At 47.0% G+C, this 17,287-nt stretch overlaps 1 protein-coding gene and 2 long non-coding RNA genes across 5 annotated transcripts in view; 1 reads left to right on the plus strand and 2 right to left on the minus strand.

Annotated features, from left to right (window-relative positions):
- Positions 1 to 8,064, minus strand: part of LOC148062966 (uncharacterized) — a 20,326-nt gene extending 12,262 nt beyond the window's left edge. The window contains exon 1 of the long non-coding RNA XR_015713637.1: positions 7,923 to 8,064. This is a non-coding gene — a long non-coding RNA (uncharacterized LOC148062966). The remainder of the gene's footprint in view (positions 1 to 7,922) is intronic.
- The window catches only part of LOC148062967 (Schwann cell myelin protein-like), a 21,125-nt gene continuing 11,120 nt past the window's right edge, over positions 7,283 to 17,287 (plus strand). The window contains exons 1-2 of one of the 3 annotated variants that reach the window (XM_087812992.1): positions 7,283 to 7,357; positions 11,356 to 11,437. Coding sequence is in view for 1 of the 3 variants with exons in the window: in XM_087812990.1 (XP_087669116.1) it covers positions 11,338 to 11,437 (100 nt within the window). In the remaining 2 variants the exon portion in view is untranslated. Of the gene's footprint in view, positions 7,358 to 10,593; positions 11,438 to 14,805; positions 15,779 to 17,287 lie in introns of those variants that run through there. The other 2 variants (XM_087812990.1, XM_087812991.1) reach the window with 2 other exon arrangements.
- On the minus strand, positions 11,445 to 12,056 carry LOC148062968 (uncharacterized). The gene is made up of 2 exons (XR_015713636.1): positions 11,806 to 12,056; positions 11,445 to 11,683 (listed from the first exon to the last, which is right to left on the minus strand). It is a non-coding gene; the product is annotated as an uncharacterized LOC148062968 (long non-coding RNA).

The following is a 17,287-nucleotide window of genomic DNA, read 5'->3' on the forward strand; positions in this document are numbered from 1 at the left end:
TCACTTCTTAAGGCGAGAGTTAGTGCGTGTGTGTGTCAATGTGCGTCAATGCGTGCGCGTGTGTCAATGTGCGTCAATGCGTGCGCGTGTGTCAATGTGCGTCAATGCGCGCGCGTGTGTCAATGTGCGTCAATGCTTGCACGCGTGTCAATGTGCGTCAAGGCGCGCGTGCGTGTCAATGCGTGTGCATGTGTCAATATGCGCGTGCGTGTCAATGCGTGTGCATGTGTCAATATGCGCGCGCGTGTCAATGTGCGTCAATGCTTGCGCGCGTGTCAATGTGCGTCAATGCGCACGTGCGTGTCAATGTGCGTCAATGCGCCCGTGCGTGTCAATGCGTGTGCGTGCGTCAATGCTTGCGAGTGTCAATGTGCGTCAATGCGCGCGTGTGTCAATGTGCGTCAATGCTTGCGCGCGTGTCAATGTGCGTCAATGCGCGCGGCCATGTCAATGTGCGTCAATGCGTGCGTGTGTGTCTATGTGCGTCAATGCGCGCGTGCGTGTCAATGTGCGTCAATGCGTGCGCGCGTGTCAATGTGCGTCAATGCGTGTGTGGTTATGCGTTTGTGTGCATGTCACACACGGTGTGTGTGCGCATTTGTCAGTGTGTGCGTGCGTGTGCGTGCGCGTTTGTTTTATTTGTGTGCGTTCGCGCGTTTGTTTTACTGTTCACTGACAAACGCACACACACACGGTGACATGCAAACATAAAACACACGCACGCACGCACACATAAAACAAACGCGGATTTTATAGGTTTGTTTGTGTGCATGTCATTGGTGTGTGTGCGCATGTGTCAGTGTGTGTCTGCGTGTGCGTGCGTGTGTGTGTTTTATGTGTGCATGTCACCGTGTGTGTGCGTGTGTCAGTGCATGTCTGTGTGTGCATGCGTGTGTTTTGTGTGCGTCCGCGTTTGTTTTATGTGTGCGTGCGTGCGTGTGTTTTATGTGTGCATGTCACATGAAACAAATGCGCGCACGCACACATAAAACAAATGCGCACATGCACACATAAAACAAATGCGCGCATGCACACATAAAACAAATGCGCGCACGCACACATAAAACAAATGCGCGCACGCACACATAAAACAAATGCGCGCATGCACACATAAAACAAATGCGCGCATGCACACATAAAACGAATTCGCGCACGCACACATAAAACAAATGCGCGCACGCACACATAAAACAAATGCGCGCATGTCACATAAAACAAATGCGCGCACGCACACATAAAACAAATGCGCGCACGCACACATTAAACGAATGCGCGCACGCACACATTAAAGAAATGCGCACGCGCACACAAAACAAATGCGCAAGAGCACACAAAACAAATGCGCGCGCACAGATAAAACAAATGCACACGCACACAACACACTCACGCACACATTAAACAAATGCGCACACCCACATTAAACAAACGCGCACGCACACATAAAACAAATGCGCGCATGCACACATAAAACAAATGCACGCATGTCACATAAAACAAATGCGCGCACGCACACATAAAACAAATGCGCGCATGCACACATAAAACAAATGCGCGCACGCACACATAAAACAAATGCGCGCACGCACACATAAAACAAATGCGCGCATGCACACATAAAACAAATGCGCGCACGCACACATTAAACAAATGCGCGCACGCACACATAAAACAAATGCGCGCACGCACACATAAAACAAATGCGCGCATGCACACATAAAACAAATGCGCGCATGCACACATAAAACAAATGCGCGCATGTCACATAAAACAAATGCGCGCACGCACACATAAAACAAATGAGCGCACGCACACATTAAAGAAATGCGCACGCGCACACAAAACAAATGCGCAAGAGCACACAAAACAAATGCGCGCGCACAGATAAAACAAATGCACACGCACACAACACACGCAGGCACACATTAAACAAATGCGCACACCCACATAAAACAAACGCGCACGCACACATAAAACACACGCATGCATACACAGACATGCACTGACAAACGCACACACACACGGTGACATGCAAACATAAAACACACGCACGCACGCACGCACACATAAAACAAACGCGGATTTTATAGGTTTGTTTGTGATCTGTAGTTATGCGTTTGTGTGCATGTCATTGGTGTGTGTGCGCATGTGTCAGTGTGTGTCTGCGTGTGCGTGCGTGTGTGTGTTTTATGTGTGCATGTCACCGTGTGTGTGCGTGTGTCAGTGCATGTCTGTGTGTGCATGCGTGTGTTTTGTGTGCGTCCGCGTTTGTTTTATGTGTGCGTGTGTGCGTGTGTTTTATGTGTGCATGTCACATGAAACAAATGCGCGCACGCACACATAAAACAAATGCGCGCATGCACACATAAAACAAATGCGCGCACGCACAAAAAACAAATGCGCGCACGCACACATAAAACAAATGCGCGCACGCACACATAAAACAAACGTGCACACACACATAAAACAAATGCGCGCGCGCGCACACAAAACACACGGATGCATACACAGACATGCACTGACACACGCACACTCCCCCATGTCAAGGGAGGGAAGTTGGGGGGCCAGCAGTATTTCATGGGCGGTCCCACAAATGCGCACGAGCACACATAAAACAAATGCGCGCGCACACATAAAACAAATGCACACGTAAAACAAATGCACACGCACACAACACACGCACGCACACATAAAACAAATGCGCACACCCACATAAACAAACGCGCACGCACACATAAAACACACGCATGCATACACAGACATGCACTGACAAAACAAAATAGGTTTGTTTGTTTTATTTATTTTATAGGTTTGTTTGTGATCTGTAGTTATGCGTTTGTGTGCATGTCACTGGTGTGTGTGCGCATGTGTCAGTGTGTGTCTGCGTGTGCGTGCGTGTGTGTGTTTTATGTGTGCATGTCACCATGTGTGTGTGCGTGTGTCAGTGCATGTCTGTGTATGCATCCGTGTGTTTTGTGCGCGCGCATTTGTTTTATGTGTGCGTGCGCGTTTGTTTTATGTGCGTCAATGCGCGCGTGTGTCAATGTGCGTCAATGCTTGCGCGCGTGTCAATGTGCGTCAATGCGCGCGGCCATGTCAATGTGCGTCAATGCGTGCGTGTGTGTCTATGTGCGTCAATGCGCGCGTGCGTGTCAATGTGCGTCAATGCGTGCGCGCGTGTCAATGTGCGTCAATGCGTGTGTGGTTATGCGTTTGTGTGCATGTCACACACGGTGTGTGTGCGCATTTGTCAGTGTGTGCGTGCGTGTGCGTGCGCGTTTGTTTTATTTGTGTGCGTTCGCGCGTTTGTTTTACTGTTCACTGACAAACGCACACACACACGGTGACATGCAAACATAAAACACACGCACGCACGCACACATAAAACAAACGCGGATTTTATAGGTTTGTTTGTGTGCATGTCATTGGTGTGTGTGCGCATGTGTCAGTGTGTGTCTGCGTGTGCGTGCGTGTGTGTGTTTTATGTGTGCATGTCACCGTGTGTGTGCGTGTGTCAGTGCATGTCTGTGTGTGCATGCGTGTGTTTTGTGTGCGTCCGCGTTTGTTTTATGTGTGCGTGCGTGCGTGTGTTTTATGTGTGCATGTCACATGAAACAAATGCGCGCACGCACACATAAAACAAATGCGCACATGCACACATAAAACAAATGCGCGCATGCACACATAAAACAAATGCGCGCACGCACACATAAAACAAATGCGCGCACGCACACATAAAACAAATGCGCGCATGCACACATAAAACAAATGCGCGCATGCACACATAAAACAAATTCGCGCACGCACACATAAAACAAATGCGCGCACGCACACATAAAACAAATGCGCGCATGTCACATAAAACAAATGCGCGCACGCACACATAAAACAAATGCGCGCACGCACACATTAAACGAATGCGCGCACGCACACATTAAAGAAATGCGCACGCGCACACAAAACAAATGCGCAAGAGCACACAAAACAAATGCGCGCGCACAGATAAAACAAATGCACACGCACACAACACACTCACGCACACATTAAACAAATGCGCACACCCACATTAAACAAACGCGCACGCACACATAAAACAAATGCGCGCATGCACACATAAAACAAATGCACGCATGTCACATAAAACAAATGCGCGCACGCACACATAAAACAAATGCGCGCATGCACACATAAAACAAATGCGCGCACGCACACATAAAACAAATGCGCGCACGCACACATAAAACAAATGCGCGCATGCACACATAAAACAAATGCGCGCACGCACACATTAAACAAATGCGCGCACGCACACATAAAACAAATGCGCGCACGCACACATAAAACAAATGCGCGCATGCACACATAAAACAAATGCGCGCATGCACACATAAAACAAATGCGCGCATGTCACATAAAACAAATGCGCGCACGCACACATAAAACAAATGAGCGCACGCACACATTAAAGAAATGCGCACGCGCACACAAAACAAATGCGCAAGAGCACACAAAACAAATGCGCGCGCACAGATAAAACAAATGCACACGCACACAACACACGCAGGCACACATTAAACAAATGCGCACACCCACATAAAACAAACGCGCACGCACACATAAAACACACGCATGCATACACAGACATGCACTGACAAACGCACACACACACGGTGACATGCAAACATAAAACACACGCACGCACGCACGCACACATAAAACAAACGCGGATTTTATAGGTTTGTTTGTGATCTGTAGTTATGCGTTTGTGTGCATGTCATTGGTGTGTGTGCGCATGTGTCAGTGTGTGTCTGCGTGTGCGTGCGTGTGTGTGTTTTATGTGTGCATGTCACCGTGTGTGTGCGTGTGTCAGTGCATGTCTGTGTGTGCATGCGTGTGTTTTGTGTGCGTCCGCGTTTGTTTTATGTGTGCGTGTGTGCGTGTGTTTTATGTGTGCATGTCACATGAAACAAATGCGCGCACGCACACATAAAACAAATGCGCGCATGCACACATAAAACAAATGCGCGCACGCACAAAAAACAAATGCGCGCACGCACACATAAAACAAATGCGCGCACGCACACATAAAACAAACGTGCACACACACATAAAACAAATGCGCGCGCGCGCACACAAAACACACGGATGCATACACAGACATGCACTGACACACGCACACTCCCCCATGTCAAGGGAGGGAAGTTGGGGGGCCAGCAGTATTTCATGGGCGGTCCCACAAATGCGCACGAGCACACATAAAACAAATGCGCGCGCACACATAAAACAAATGCACACGTAAAACAAATGCACACGCACACAACACACGCACGCACACATAAAACAAATGCGCACACCCACATAAACAAACGCGCACGCACACATAAAACACACGCATGCATACACAGACATGCACTGACAAAACAAAATAGGTTTGTTTGTTTTATTTATTTTATAGGTTTGTTTGTGATCTGTAGTTATGCGTTTGTGTGCATGTCACTGGTGTGTGTGCGCATGTGTCAGTGTGTGTCTGCGTGTGCGTGCGTGTGTGTGTTTTATGTGTGCATGTCACCATGTGTGTGTGCGTGTGTCAGTGCATGTCTGTGTATGCATCCGTGTGTTTTGTGCGCGCGCATTTGTTTTATGTGTGCGTGCGCGTTTGTTTTATGTGTGCGTGCGCGCATTTGTTTCATGTGACATGCACACATAAAACACATGCACGCACACATAAAACAAACGCGGACGCACACATAAAAGAAACGCGCACGCACACCTAAAACACACGCATGCACACACAGACATGCACTGACACACGCACACACACACGGTGACATGCACACATAAAACAAACGCGGACGCACACAAAACAAACGCGCACGCACACATAAAACACACGCATGCATACATAGACATGCACTGACAAACGCACACACACACGGTGACATGCAAACATAAAACACACGCACGCACGAACACATAAAACAAACGCGGATTTTATAGGTTTGTTTGTGATCTGTAGTTATGCGTTTGTGTGCATGTCACTGGTGTGTGTGCGCATGTGTCAGTGTGTGTCTGCGTGTGCGTGCGTGTGTGTGTTTTATGTGTGCATGTCACCGTGTGTGTGTGCGTGTGTCAGTGCATGTCTGTGTGTGCATGCGTGTGTTTAATGTGTGCGTGCGCGTTTCTTTTGTGTGCGTCCGCGTTTGTTTTATGTGTGCGTGCGTGCGTGTGTTTATGTGTGCATGTCACCGTGTGTGTGTGCGTGTGTCAGTGCATGTCTGTGTGTGCATGCGTGTGTTTTAGGTGTGCGTGCGCGTTTCTTTTATGTGTGCGTCCGCGTTTGTTTTATGTGTGCGTGCGTGCGTGCGTGTGTTTTATGTGTGCATGTCAGCGTGTGTGTGTGCGTTTGTCAGTGCATGTCCGTGTACGCATGCGTGTGTTTTATGTGTGCGTGCGCGTTTGTTTTATGTGGGTGTGCGCATTTGTTTAATGTGTGCGTTCGTGCACAGTAAATTTCCAAGTGTCAAAAAGGAAGTGTTAATGTATTTTAACTATTTCATAGACTGGTTTAACTCTTCCAGATGTAACACAACAACAACAGGTGTAAAACGTGGCTCCGAACCCTGCAGTGCTGTTGTCAATATCCAGAGTTAAAACCCAGGTGTTATTTATTCAGTGTAAAAAGTGAATGAACACTGTCAAGGGTCAATTTAACAATATTCAGTGTTAATATCTTAATATGCTCCGCCCATTTCAAATGATCCAGAAGTTTCTAGAGTAATTGGACCTCATGGACCACCGCCATGTTTCCATTGGTAAAGACTGTGGTAAGTCTCTCCATCTGCTGACTTATATTTAAATGAATTAAACGATTTATACAATTGTATTCACCGTGACTGTACTACCATTCGCTTTTTAGACTTCTAATGTAGATGAATTGCTATGTGGTTCACCAACATTAAGTTACATTCTATTACTTGTAATGCGGTACAGTTAACCTGCGCAGTGAACACCACGTGTAGACACTTGTAACCAATACCACTATGGATTATTGTGTATATTCGGTTTATGGTGCTCGCTCAAAGTAATGTAACCCAGCCGTTTATTTGTTGTTTTATGTTTCAATTATTTTCACTGGAAGTATATAATTAAACCCAGTTGTTATTTTCGTGTTTTATGTTTTATTACTTTTCAATGCATGTATCGCATTAAGACACTGTCGCTTTAAGACGGCCATTGTTTTTTACTTGCGTTCCACGGATGAGACGCGTGGTGTTCAGATGCTTCAGCGGCTCAGAGACTGAGACACGTGTGTGCCAACGCTCCTGCAATTTTACTGAATACACTCGCTTATCACTCCTAGGTGAGCCTAAACAATACGTTTATATTATTGTTTATATTGCTGTGTGTAAATGAATGTTGTGTCGAAGCAGCTATTTAAGTTTTTGTGTGAAACTTGAAGCATTGTTTTATAACTTTATTCAAGTGTATATTTTCGATAGTATTTTATATTGTACTGTTTCACTTTGTTTTGAAAGTAAGTTGCACTTTATATTTTGTTATCGCGTGGTGTTCAGATGCTTCAGCGGCTCAGAGTTCACCGCATCTGTTATTTAACACGCCGATTAAACGTTCGTGCTGTTGTATGGTTAACAAGCGTTGAATGTGTTGAAGGTGCCGTAGCTAAGAATCTTGAATATTAATAAAATAAATCGCCTACCATGACCCACCAATATAGCAAACTTTTTATTGGAATATAAATATATTTTCGTCCTTCAAAATAACAAACAAAATACGTGTGTGAGTTACATTATAATTTAAAAAGCTAAGTTTTAGCGAACTAGCTCTCGTGTTAACGCACCACAGAAAGTTACATTACACGCAATGAAACATTATTTCTGAGTCTTAAAGCAATAATGATATCTTACCTTAATAGACGAGTGACGCGCACCTGATTCCGTCAAGTTATGCACAAACGTGAGGATAAAATGCGATCGATCTTTGTCAACAAGTGTGACGTCATCATCCGGAAGTTGCGTATGCGGCAATTTGAAAACTTTTTAGCTGACGCTAAATTTAAACTAAACTTAACTCGGTCTTTATACAAGCACGCATCTACTATTGTATTCATGGCGCTTTTAAACAAACAAGCACAATATCTCATTGTATTCCTGTGGTGTGACGTCACCGCTGCAGGATCAGTTGATTAGCATGTGTGACGTCACCCCTGCAGAATCGCGATTAATGTTGACAAACGTCACGTAGACGCTCATAATCGCAGCTAAATAAAAAGAAAACATATGTCCATAAACGCAATCTCAATGAAAGCTTCTATTTTCATAGAAAAGCGCACCGGATTATAAAGAGGATCAAGCGAAATAGCACAGACTTTATTTTACTCATTCATAAAACAATGTCAACATTATGGAGTTGAAACACCTAAAAATATACAATATAGTCACTTTTACAGGACCTTTTAAGCATGTTTTAATCCGCGAGAGCTTCTTGACTTCCGCGATGCGTAAACAATCCAAGCTCCAAAAAATTAAAATTAAGCATTTTTACCGATTTATATTCACTCTGTACCTCCTTAAAGTGGTTTGAGGTCGTTAAGCACAATCAGGATTAGAATCACACTGTTGACATTAAACATTTCAAATGAGCTTCATAGTTGTAGAATTACGGTAGCCAAATGAAACAGCGACACGTCACGTTACCAAGGCAACGAAGAGATGGGCGACGCGTCAAATGTAACCCGGGTCGTTTGAATCCGACGTCGGGGGGTGCTCTGTATAATACTGGGTGACCCGTGCGTGTCAATGTGCGTCAATGCGTGCGCGCGTGTCAATGTGCGTCAATGCGTGCGCGCGTGTCAATGTGCGTCAATGCGTGCACGCGTGTCAATGTGCGTCAATACGTGTGTGTCAATGTGCGTCAATACGTGTGTGTGTCAATGTGCGTCAATGCGTGCGGGTGTGTCAATGCGTATAGACGTGTGTTTATATGTGTGTACATATATGTGTGTATGTGTATAGACGTGTGTGTATATATGTGTGTGTATGTGTATAGACGTGTGTGTGTGTGTGTGTGTGTGTGTATATATATATATACGTGTGTGTGTTTATATATGTGTATAGACGTGTGTGTGTATATGTGTATAGACGTGTGTGTGTGTATATGTGTGTATGTGTATAGACGTGTGTGTGTATATGTGTGTATGTGTATAGACGTGTGTGTATATATATGTGTGTATATGTGTGTTTGTGTATAGACGTGTGTGTGTATATGTGTGTATGTGTATAGACGTGTGTGTATATATATATGTGTGTATATGTGTGTATGTGTATAGACGTGTGTGTATATATATGTGTGTATGTGTATAGACGTGTGTGTGTATATGTATATGTGTGTATGTGTATAGACGTGTGTGTGTGTGTATATATATATACGTGTGTGTGTTTATATATGTGTGTATGTGTATAGACGTGTGTGTGTGTATATGTGTATAGACGTGTGTGTATATATATGTGTGTATATGTGTGTATGTGTATAGACGTGTGTGTGTGTGTATATGTGTGTATGTGTATAGACGTGTGTGTGTGTATATGTGTGTATATATATGTGTGTATGTGTATAGACGTGTGTGTGTGTATATGTATATGTGTGTATGTGTATAGACGTGTGTGTGTGTGTGTATATACTGTATATATATTGTAACGATCCTGTTTGTTCTGTTCATTAATGTTGCGGGCACTTTAAGAAGGTGAGTCTGTGCGCATGCGCAGTTGTTGTTAGAGAGAGTTCGCGTTCAACTTGTGGTGTGAAGAACGAGCGGCGTTGGTTGTGGCCGAAACAATAACCTCTCTGTGAGTACAGCGAACAAAGAAACAATATCTGTGCAAGACAACCGTCTGGTCATGTGTGGAGGACCAAACGTTACATTGGTGTCAGAAGCGACTTTTTCGGACCTGCTCCTGAGGCGAAGCTAACGGTTATTAGCAACGAACTTTGCTAATGAACGTCGCCGGTATTTACGGGAAAGTGAAGAGCGAAAGTGAGGAGATGGACGTTGGTGCGAGACGACGGGACCATGCTCAACAGTTAAGAGACGCTGTGTTACAACTCTCAGAAGAAGAATGTGCGTAGATATGTTTTAGTAGAAGTGAAGCTGTGGTGCTTTAGTTTAATACATGGACACAGCACTAAACTTTGTTGTTGGTTGTTAGTTGTTTTTTTAGATTTTGGGATCAACCGTCACTTTTTAGTAATGGGAGAATTATTTCTCTGTACTGTGCGAGTCGTCCCAGAGCCATTGTTCAGCCTGAAGCCAATACGTTTTTAGGTTGAAAAGTTTGCCCCCCTGAAAAAATGTAATGCCCCCCCTTAAATGTTTTTCTGCAGCCGGGTCTGTCAGTGTTATACTAGATCCACTCAGTATAAACTGTTGTCAACATTGAAGTCAAATCATCTCCAGAAATGATACTTTGTGATGAAGTCTTAATGTTAAAAGAGACAAATGTAATAATATCTTTAATGAATCAATTCATGTACATCTATATCAAACCTGCTATTCCCTGCATGATGGGATCAGAAACACTAGAATTCTACTTTCTCGGTACGTTTTAGATTTACAACACATGGACATACAGTAGATCTGACTTAATTATTAAGGTCATGTATGTCATTAATCATTTTTCTACTTAATGACGACATCATTAAAAGTGTGAACTGCAGTCACACTGCAAGTTTATGTCCATAATCCTTAGATATTCTCTCCAAATGAGAACAATTTAACAGAAGAGTTTAACATTACCTTGGCTGTAGTCATGCTCTGTAGACAGAAGCTTCACCTGCACAGGTGATCTCATTAGCTCGTCCTGTCTCTCCACCTGCACGCAAAGCAACTTGTACTCTCTGCTGCCCTCTAGTGTTGCTAAAACTATTTATTATGTCCAATAAACAAACCTACAGAAAGACTTAACAGTGTGGGTCTTTCTTTTTATTTCAAGGGTCCCCATTTTGTCTCAAACATCAATATAGCTAATATTTAACACTAATTGGTAAATATCAAACATGTATGCTTCATTACAGTTGAAACAATTGTTCTCTGGTAACAAATATTTATCATTAAACATGTGTGTTCATGTATGATCCATGGCACTCATCATGATGGACAAATATGATGGAAAAACATTCTATTAGTGTCAGTACAGTACACGAGGTTGGAAATCAACGACGCATTTGCGCATGCGTTGTCCACCTACAAGGAGGTTTATAACGGTCAGACGCGGAAGAATCTACGAAACTATCACTGATAGATTCTCAAAAATCATCTGATATTAAATGATCTTTTCTCTCAAGGATAAGGATGTTGAAGGAGTGACGTCACAGTGTCCACTGTTGAAGGATAAGGATGTTGAGTGTCCAGCTGGAAGGAGCAGAGGTACATGTTGTGGTTTATTAAAGTCTCTTTTCATTTTATTGACATCGGTAAATGTAACGCTAAGTTTAAGTGAAGGTATCAAGACCTGTCGCCCTTCCCAGCTATCTTCTAAATAATCCACGGAGGAAAAATTCAGAAAAAAAAGTCTTATATAGATCCAGAGCGGTCCGTCATAGGAACAAAAAAACAAAACAGGCACTCGGGGCGAAGGCAGGGCACTTCTGGAGATCGGGGTCCCAACAGCAACTAAAACAAAAAGACAAAAGGACTCACTTGAGTAAATAAAAGTGCTGACAACGTCAGGAGTATCCAAAGGATTATCCAGTTCTGATTCAAAGGCGAGGAGCGAGATCGAAAGGACAGCCAACCTGGTCTGGAAACGCAATACTCTGGCGAGTTCTTCCGGGTAGAGACGCTCCTTATCAATGGGAAGAACCCGCCACTCCATCATCCCCAGCCGCGCACCTGCCAGCATCTGTCACTCAAAACACAGGACACATGAAAACGGAAAACCACCTTCAAAATAAAACAAAACAATATAAGCATGACACTTGTATGTTGATTCTATCAAATGTATTCTGCCTATTTTAAATGTTGACCTTTTTTCTTATAAGAGTAACTGTCAGGAGTCTTGATGTAAAACGTCACTCAAATTTGTCATTTATGGGGGGCGTGGTCGAAGGCTGAGGATGTAGGACGTGTTTCTCTGCGGCTCCTGGAACTGTGACTAATTTTATATAATATACACCATTTTTGCGAACTATAACCACAGAAAACAGCGACAAGACCTCAACAGATTCTTCTAATTTATTTTTGAAACTTTTTTTCATCCACAATGTCATCGACTCGTCAGAAAACAGAACCGCCGAGAGCAGGCCGCAACAAAGCCCCGGAGGCTAACATCCATAGCCCGCTTAGCAGCGAACTTTTGCAAGCCATGATGGACTCTCTAAAAGCCGATATCTTCGTCAAAATTGACTCTTCACTGGCAACTATTCGCTCTGAGATCGCAGCAGTACAACGAGAAGTGAGCGAGTGCATTGAGCCGCTAAAAGAGAAGATCGGAAAACACGAAAAGACCCTCCTGGATCTTGAACACGCTGCTTCGGATTATGGCGACCGCATCGCGGAGCTCGAGGCCTCCGTGAACACGCTGACCTCGCAGGTGAAGCGACTGGACGACAGGTGCGAGGACCTGGAGGGACGCTCGCGGAGGAACAATATCCGACTGGTGGGACTGGCCGATGGAGTGGAGGGTTCCCGTCCCACGGAGTTTATTTCTCAACTTCTGAAAGACGTTCTACACCTGGACACGGAGCCGCTGCTGGACCGAGCTCACCGGACATCCGCGAACAAGGAGGGGACGGCACCGCGATCATTCCTGGCGAGGGTTCACTATTTCAAAGTTCGCAACAAGATTCTGAGACGAGCGGCGGAACATTCTCCTCTTCTCTACCGGGGCAAACCATTTTTCATCTTCGCCGACTATCCACCCGCGGTTGCTAGGAGACGAGCAGCATTTACGGAGGTGAAGCGCGCGCTGCACTCTTGCCCCGGCATCAAGTTTGGTCTGTTCTTCCCGGCGGTTCTCAGGATCACAACTTCTGATGGGATAACGCATCGTTTCCAGGACCCCACAGCTGCATCTGACTTTGTTAAGAAACACCTGAGAAAGGTGGTGGATCCAAATACTTGAGTCGTTGTGGGTGAGCAAATATTCTGATTTAAATGTTGACAACAAGAAGTTCTCGGAGTGAGTTTTTGTCTACAAAGTTTTTGTGTTAAATATATCTTGTTTATATAGATTATCATTATTACATAAATACATATATACATGTATATTTACTAATGTTTGCGTCAAGTTTTGTTTGTTCAAGAGGTGTGCAACTAATATTTACTTATTTGTGTTATTGTCACAATCCAGTTAGGAGCAGCAGTTTGTAGTGGAGGGTATGAAAGCTGCCAAGAGAGTGTGTTTGTTAGGGTTTGGGCGTGTCTCGTTTGGGGAGTCACTTCTGCCAAGGAGGGTGGGTTCTGCTTCATTGGTGCTCCGCCCTCCAACGGCTTCGCTATGGGTTTACCCCGAGGCACCGCCTCGTCTCTGAGAAAGCTTAATGAACTCGCCACCCAGCAGGGGGCAGTACCTTCCTATAAAGGCGGGCAGCACCCGCCGCACTTTCTCCTTTTTCAACTCAGCGAGAAAGCTCCTGACAGTGGAATGTAATGATGGCGAATGAATATTGAAGTGAACCATGTGTGCACGAAGACTCCCTGAAGAGGAGACACACATGTCTGCTTCGTTTTGCCTAGAGGCCCAAATCACACGGGATGATTATGTGGCCTTCCGAGCGCTTCCCACGGCTTTTGACAGTGTTGGGAAGCGTTCGAGGCTTGTCGACCCACGCCGCCTCAGATCATGATTATGATCAACACAGGACTGCCGTGTTGTTTAAGAAAACAACACGGCAGTCCTGTGCGCTGCACTCGACAAGCTCACGTTCCAACGTGTTGGGCCCTGATGAGTCGAGCTGAGTCGTCCATCGGTCATGAACAGATGTCGACGAGGAGGACGACTGGCTCGCTGCATGGAGTCGACCATGGGGTATGCGAGAGCGATCAGGTGAGTATCTCTTGCAGGTCTCATGGCCCTCCTGCAGCACTCGACGGGTTCACTTGAGAGGTATTAGTGTGCATGTGGCTCCGCCTGTGAGTGTGACGTATTCACAGGCGTCATTAGAGACTTTCGCTGCTAATGCTAAGCTAACATGCTCCGCCGTTCATAGACGGCGAGAGTTTCCTCTCAGAACACAGTTCGGAGGAGGTTTTAAACCCCTTCGTCCGGGTCATACCGAGACTGTAATAACGGAGTCTGTCCACACGAATGAAGGGCAGACTCAACCATGTGCTTTGTTTCCAGATAAGCAAATGTCCACGAGACCGGCTTGATCAGCTGTGTTTACTTCACTTCCGTGTTGACATGCGCTGACGGGGTTTGACCGCCGATGAGCGTTGTCAAAAAAATCCCGGCGCCATGGATGACGTCACGTTTGGCGGAGAAACGTCATGGATGACGTCACGTTGGCGGAGAAACGTCATGGATGACGTCACGTTCGGCGGAGAAACGCCATGGAACGGACGCACCATTGAGAGGAATGGCCCGGCAGGAGGCGGCGCAGCTCCGCCATCACCTGCATGGGCGTGATGACGAGGCGCGACGAGGATACGCGGAGAAGATCCCGTTCGTCGGCCTGATAAGCAAATGTCCACGAGACCGGCTTGATCAGCTGTGTTTACTTCCGTGTTGACATGCGCTGACGGGGTTTGACCGCCGATGAGCGTTGTCAAGAAAATCCCGGCGCCATGGATGACGTCACGTCTGGCGGAGAAACGTCATGGATGACGTCACGTTTGGCGTGATGACGATGCGCGACGGGGATACGCGGAGACGGAGATCCCGTTCGTCGGCATCATCATCTGGTGCTGGGGGGAAGCGTCACCAGAGACCAGCCACCCCAGCAGCACCAACAACATCGGCAACAGCGGCGGCGTGCGACGAGTGAGCGTCGCCAAGATCCGCAGCGCGAGCCGGGGAGCCAGCAGCCGCAGCAGAGTCGACGGCCGAGGGCTCCTCCACCCTATTCATTCAAGGGAATGTGTCGGGAATAAAACAAGAGAACGTATGACGTTTTCTGTGGTTCGTTCTGAGAGAGATGTTGGTAGCGTGCATGTGTTTCCGCCTGTGAGTGTGACGTATTCACAGGCGTCATTAGAAACTTTCGCCGCTAATGCTAAGCTAACATGCTCCGCCGGTCATAGACGGCGTGATTTTCCTCTCATAACACAGTCCGAAGGAGGTTTTAAACCCCTTCGTCCGGGTCATACCGAGACTGCAATAACGGAGTCTGTCCACACGAATGAGGGGCAGACTCCAACCACATGTGTTTTGTTTACAGACGAGCAGAGGTCCGCGAGACCGGCTGAATCAGCTGTGTTTACTTCCGCGTCGACCAGCGCTCGTGCCCGACAGAGCGTGACAGCTGATGAGGTGAGTGGAACTTGTCCGGACATGTCTATGTTAACCGGAGGTTGTTCCTTTCCCCACAGCGCTGTCTACAAACACTGGCACCGTGGAGGACGTCACGTTGGCGGCGGAGAAGCGCCATGGAACTGACGCAACCTGGTGTTTTTACGCGCGAGTTTTTTCGCCGTTCTGAGACCAGGCGAGGGCGAGGAACTTCCGTCCCGTCTGGTCGATCAACTGGAGAGGTGCGTGGCGGTCGGATCTCACGAGTGACGAACAGATCGGGACCGCCAGCGGGGCTGGAGAATGTACGGGACCGGGTGAGTGATGCGGTGCCGACGCGCGCGCGACCTAACTCACTTCAGCTCCGGGTTAATTCTCCAGCGCTTTCCTCCACATCGCGGGTTTTGTCAGCTCCGGTGACACTAAGAAGTGCTCAGGGAGTTGGGAAGACTTCCGGGGGGGGAAGGAAACACGCACGACGCGCATCTGAGGTGTCTCACGCGCACTTGCGCGCTTCTCCCACAGAGCCGGCTTTTATGTATGAGAGTGGGGGTTCTAGTGAATCCAACTCGAGTACATGCTCTGTGGATTCAAGAGATAGAGACGCGGCTTGTGTGATGCCCTTTCGTCTACGGCCCGTCCATGGGGGGCGGGCCGGAGGACTACCCAAGGTTCGCCAGGGCTGCGGTTCTGACAGAACATTATTCGGCTTGGAGTCGCCTGGTTTTACTTCTAGGACCCACTTGGCTGGGGGGAGTAATCAGGCGGGGCTATGCGCTACAGTTTGCCCGTCAACCCCCGCGTTTTTCAGGGATTCTCTGGACGCGTATGGTGGAGCAGGAGAAACTATCCTGTCTGAGAAACGAGGTGTCTACTCTGCTGCAGAAGGAGGTCGTAGAACTGGTCCCTGCAGCCGAGATGATGTCAGGGTTTTACTCCCGGTACTTCCTCGTGGCGAAGAAGACCGGGGGTTGGAGGCCCATTCTGGACCTCAGCTATTTGAACAAGTTCATAGCTACCCGCCCGTTTCGCATGTTGACGGTCAAGAAACTGCTTTCAGGTGTATGTCCAGGAGATTGGATGACATCTATCGACCTGACCGACGCGTACTTTCACATACCGATAGTCAAGAGACATCGAAAGTACTTGCGTTTCGCCCTCGAGGGTCGGGTGTTTCAGTACACTCGACTTCCGTTCGGCTACTCTCTGGCACCCAGGACCTTCACCAAGTGTGTGGAAGCGGCAGTGGAGCCTTTGAGAGTGAGTGGGGTAAGGATCTTGACCTATCTGGACGACTGGTTGATCCTTGCCAGGTCAGAGGCAGAAAGTTACGCTCACACACAGAAGGTGTTGAGCCATATTGCCACCCTGGGGTTCACAGTGAACCTCAGCAAGAGCGCTCTGACTCCAGCTCAACAGTTAGTTTACCTGAGGGTACTGTTGAACTCGGAGGAAGGATACGCGCGCCTCCCGGACGTGCGTATCCAGCCCATTCTCCGACTGACAACACAGTTGCTGGAAGCTCGGTGTCACGTGACAACAGCAGGCACTGTTATGTCCCTCCTGGGGCTCATGGCCGCAGCCCACACGGTTGTTCGGCTGGGCTTGCTGCACATGAGGGAGCTTCAGAGATGGTTTGGTCGTCTCAAGCTAGACCTCAAGCGGGAAAGAGGTCGGAAAGTGCGCCTTCCCGCTCGGGTTTTGCAGGACATCCAGTTCTGGAACTCTCACGCCAACCTCAGGCGGAGAGTTCCATTGGGTTGCGTCCTTCGTTACACTCAAGTGTTCACAGACGCTTCCCTGACAGGTTGGGGAGGCACCTCGGG

The sequence above is a fragment of the Callionymus lyra genome, chromosome 17 (genome assembly GCF_982586985.1).
Source record: "Callionymus lyra chromosome 17, fCalLyr1.hap1.1, whole genome shotgun sequence".
Classification (NCBI taxonomy): domain Eukaryota; kingdom Metazoa; phylum Chordata; class Actinopteri; order Syngnathiformes; family Callionymidae; genus Callionymus; species Callionymus lyra.